General features: G+C 37.6%; 1 protein-coding gene across 1 annotated transcript in view; it reads left to right on the top strand.

The window, feature by feature from the left end:
- The first annotated feature begins 4,275 nt into the window (after nucleotides 1–4,275).
- Nucleotides 4,276–4,917, top strand: part of LNPEP (leucyl/cystinyl aminopeptidase) — a 35,107-nt gene continuing 34,465 nt past the window's right edge. The window contains 1 exon segment of the mRNA XM_010190891.1: nucleotides 4,276–4,917. This exon segment is cut by the window's right edge and continues 18 nt beyond it. Within this exon segment, the coding sequence (XP_010189193.1) occupies nucleotides 4,303–4,917 (615 nt within the window). The 5' untranslated portion in view covers nucleotides 4,276–4,302.

The raw sequence follows: 4,917 nt of genomic DNA, 5'->3' as shown, positions 1-4,917 counted from the left end.
ACTGACCAAAGAAGGTTATGCTGTCAATCTGGTGGGGTTTCACAGGTATTGTGTATTTTGCATTGCTTTCAAGGAACCAAACCATTAATTCAGATGTGTTCTGTTGTCAACTAGATAAATTAAATGATGCCATCAAATAGAAGCATCTGGAACTGGTGAACTGCAAAGGTGTTTTGTTTCACCATGACAGCATTAGACTACATACAAGTTTAGTCACTCATCAGAAATGGTTGCAGCTTGTTGACTCTCACACTAAGCGTATGTTCAGTAAAGATTTAGATTTAAATTGCCATGCCTGATAGAATTTTTGTTGTATGTTTTAGCAGCTCAGATCAGTACTTCCTCAATTGTGGACTAGTGTGACCACAAATGCCACCAGCCACAGCCTCTGGTATGGTAGTGGTAGTTCACTGGAACTGTGCAGCTTCCCTACAGGTTACAGTTCCCCAGTCTTGCAGTTACACTGTTTTTTGGTGTGTTATATTTGGAACCTGTATCAATTTGCTTGAATATCTGAATTAGGGTGCTTTATTATGTTTTATAATGGCATTGTTTGTCTCTTGGCCACACTTGGTGTGAAAGATGACAGTCAAAAGTGATGGTTGTAGTCATGTTCCTCAGGCTGCTGCTTGTTTCTTATGGCTTGTTTCAGATTAAGAATACCTTTTTTAATCCTTCCTGTGGGCTTTTCAGCTCATATTGTAGCAGCTCATGGGTTAAAACAGGAAGGTCATAAGAGTTCAGTTCACATGACTGATGACTCACACTATCACATTACAAATTCCAGGGGACCTTCAGGAAGCAGTCCAGAGTTTGAGTGCAAAAGCTTTTAATATGTTTGTCGTGGTTCTTCTCCAAAAAGCAGCCTGACTTCTGTGCTTCTGTGAAAGCATATGTCAGCATAAATAGCTTCAGTAACATCCTGATACTTTGTCTATGTACTTTCCAGCGGAGAATGGCAGTCTGGTGATGCCGTTGATCTTCACTTAAGTTCTGATCTTACAAATTCTCAGCACTACAGAACAACCAAGACTTTGATTTCTTCTAATTTTTGCAAATACTTCTATAGAAATGGTTTTAATTTTTGTTTCCCTGGAAATTAATGTCTCCTAGGTATTAAACTGTGAATTGCTTAGAAACTAACTTTTGTTTTAGCTTTTATATTTTCGTTTCAGTTTGACATTTTCTGTATAATTATTTTTTACTTAAAGAGTTGTTAGTGCCTGCATGCAACTTTGAAAATATTAAGATTGTTGTCTTTAGAAGAGAAATATTAGAGAATAACCTCTTCAAAAAGGAAACTGTTTTATGAGCAGCAGAGCTGATGAAGCCTACTTTCTGCCAGATTTATGCTCTTTATCTTTCTCCTCCTTCCTTCTACAGTGTGTCCCCTGTCTTCTACTTCATTTGCTGGCCATGCAGCAGCACATGCCATGGCTGGGGTTGGAGTTGTGTACTGATTGGCTGCTACCTTTTGGAGTGGTTAAGATGTGAGTCTTAATACCTGCCTTTTTTACATAGCAGTTATTGATTTGGGTTCCTTCCACCAGCACCTGGTTGTTCTGGGGTGGGATTGTGTTGGGGCTTGAAATGTGGTCTCTAGTCTGTTTTCAGATTTGATTAAACCTACCCAGAAGGTTTGAAAAGCGACCTGCTGAAGGAGTAATCACCAAGCATCTTTGCTAGAGGTGGTTTAGTGAATTCTTGATAAGCTGTTCTTGGGTAGAGGAATTGTAAAAGAGCTTCCATTGCACAATACTTCGTCTTTCCATCTTTCTTTTTCTCCACTAGTTCATCCGTGTTTTTTCACTTGTAAGTTAGCTTTCTATGCTCTTTCTTTGTGAATGAGTGCACAAGTTCCAATGTAGAGACCATAGTGCTGGATCACTGAACTGCAACCACAGCTTGAGTGCTTGAGCATGAGCGCTGTACTGGGAAATGCCATGAGGACAGAAACATTTAGAAGCTGCTTTTGCCTGGAGGTTGGAGTAGATGACCTCCTGAGGTCAGTTCCAACCTCAGGTATCCCTATGATCCTATTCCTGGTCAAAGCAGCACGTTTACAATGGGAAAAGGGGTGAGCGAGTAGATACAAAATCCAGCAAACTCCCTACTGTCATCTGTCTCCATATTGCTTGTTCAGATTGACCGGTGCACCTTGCATTTGCTTGTGTGCAATAGGATTTATCTTAATTGTTTTAAGACCTTTGCAGAGAAATGTTCAAGGTTGTTTTTTTTCAAAGTAATGCAGTATTTTTTTGTTTGAGATGCAAGGTGCCAATTTTTGAAGCTGTTATTTGTTTTGAAGGTATCTGAGTAGTCTGTGAGTCTAACTGAAGTGGCAGGCAAGTATCATTAGAGGTTTAATACCCAGATATCATACAAAGAGAAAAGCATGGTAGAACATTGGCTAGAATAAAAATTCTTGCTCCACCCTTTTCAGTATTACAGCTACTGACACTATAGTTTTCTGTGTTTGTTGCCTTGAAACAGGAAGTCTTGACACATTTTGGAGTAATTGTTGAGAACTTTGGTATATTTGGTTTGGAAAGATTCTTGCCATCTTTTCTTTAGAATGCTTTATTTTCACCTTTGAGAATTTCAGCCTTACAGAAACCTGGCTTTAAAAAAAACCAACCAAACAACAAAAAAAGGCTATTATCAAACCATAAATCTTCTCCCTGCCAATGTCATCCATCTGTTTCAACATTTAAGTCCTATCAAGCAGCTATATATAGTTATATTCCTGAAATTATTAGCGTAATTTATTTCTGTATAATATGATCCTCAATTATTGGATGGGAGCTTAGCAGTATCTATAAAATCAGTAATGTATTATAGGAACACTGATACTGTAGGCTTTATGTAAATTGACATATGTACATTCCTGTCAGAAGTTAAGAAAAATCAGCCTACTTTTCAGTATGTTTAGATCCAAACAAAAATTTCTCTTTCTTATTCTGAAAATATATAATGTAGAGGACAGAGGCACGATGTGATTATTGTTCATGTCTTCATGTCTAAAAGTTATTAGTTTCACTACTGGAACCTTGCAGTTGGACAAAAGTTTTGTCTAGTCCCTTAGATGGAAGCTGTGACAGGACAGTAATTCGAATTAATGAATTTCAAGGCTCTAAAAAGTTGGCAATGGGATTTCTTGGGCTTTTGGGGAGAAAAATCTCTGTATAGATGGCTTTTCCATTTGAGTTGTTTTGTTGTCTGAACAACTCTGTGGTGTCCTAACAAAAGCCAGTTGACTTCTTTTCAGTGTTTTTCTTATAGTGCTTGGGGTTAAATACAGCATGAAAAAAAAATAAAATCCGTGCTCCTAAGTTAGTGCTACTTTTGGGTGTCCATGTCCCGTTCCCTGTATATATTTCTTTTTAGCAGTGTTTTTAATTTTTCCCACTTTCTGGTGAGCAGGTTAGCTGAAAAATAACCTTGTATATAAACTGTTACAGACATGCTGAGAAGTTTGATTAAAATATAACTGCATGTAGAGTATGAGAATATGCTTCTAAAATCTGATGTGAATTCCAGTTCTTCTTTTATGTTCAGTGATTTGTTATCTATTAAAAACAAATTTTATTGAGACAAAAAGTCTGATTGGGACTGATTTATCTTCTTAACTGTATGGATTGTTTCAAGGGTTGTGTGAGCTAGATCTTAAATGAAGATGTCAGTTGAAACTAATTTTTACACTGCTGTTTTTATGTGAGAACTATTTTTTAGATTTTTTTAAGGTTTGTGTGAAAATTGAGGTTTAAAAATGCCAACTGGATATTTTATTTGTGTAGCTGCCAGCACATTGGCAGATTTTCTCCCTTATTAAAGAACTCAGTAACTAGCATATTCTGAAACATCTCTAGAACTGTATTGGTTGTGTGTGCTTTACCCTGCAACATAAAGAATATTCCATCTTAACTAATTTAGTTGAAAAAACCCACAGTTTTTCTGGGGTAGGAGCAGGTCAGCTTAAGACACTGACGTCAATGAACTGGGAGTGCTATGCAGTGATAGGCGTGATCCCCACTTATGGTGCAAGACATGTGTTTGAGTCCGCACAAGGGAAGCATCGTTTTGAAGATACTGAACGAAAAATTACAGTAGGCAGAAAAAAGCAGAAATGTTTTCAACAAACGTGAGAGAGAAAATTGGAGAACTTTTGATTGTATGTGCTGTAAAAGTGTTTTCCATTCTGTAATTCAGTAAACTATCTTTGCAGTATTAAAGTCATGCCTCTTGTTTATCATGTAACATGAGGTTTTTTCTTTTTCAGATCGAATTCAGTTACCCAGGAATATGATTGAAAACAGTATGTTTGAAGAAGAGCCTGATGTGGTTGACTTGGCAAAAGAGCCTTGTTTACATCCCCTGGAGCCTGATGAAGTGGAATATGAACCAAGGAGCTCCCAGCTTTTGGTGCGTGGCCTTGCAGAACATGAAATGGATGATGATGAAGAGGATTATGAGTCATCAGCAAAATTACTGGGGATGTCATTCATGAACAGAAGCTCAAGTCTCCATAATAATGTGTCTGTCTATAGACAAAATCCAAATGGATCATGTTCAGTGCCCTCTATGAGGACCATGGTGGTTTGCACAGTTGTTCTTGTGATTGCAGTTTCGTTAATAATGATGATTTATCTGCTTCCCAAATGTACCTTTACCAAAGAAGGCTGCCATAAAAAAAATCATACAATGGAACTAATATACCCTTTGGCAACCAATGGAAAACTATTTCCATGGGCCAAAATTAGACTTCCTTCTGATGTTCTACCACTGCATTATGATCTTGTCTTGCAGCCTAACCTAACCACTCTGAAATTTACAGGCTCTGTAAAGATAGTGGTCAACATCATCCATGTAACTTGGAAGATCATACTTCACAGCTCAGGACTTAATATCTCCAAGGCA

Source organism: Mesitornis unicolor, unplaced genomic scaffold, assembly GCF_000695765.1.
Source record: "Mesitornis unicolor isolate BGI_N332 unplaced genomic scaffold, ASM69576v1 scaffold8198, whole genome shotgun sequence".
Taxonomy (NCBI): Eukaryota; Metazoa; Chordata; class Aves; order Mesitornithiformes; family Mesitornithidae; genus Mesitornis; species Mesitornis unicolor.
Note: the sequence above shows the minus strand (reverse complement) of the source record. Positions and strands in the feature narration are given on the sequence as shown.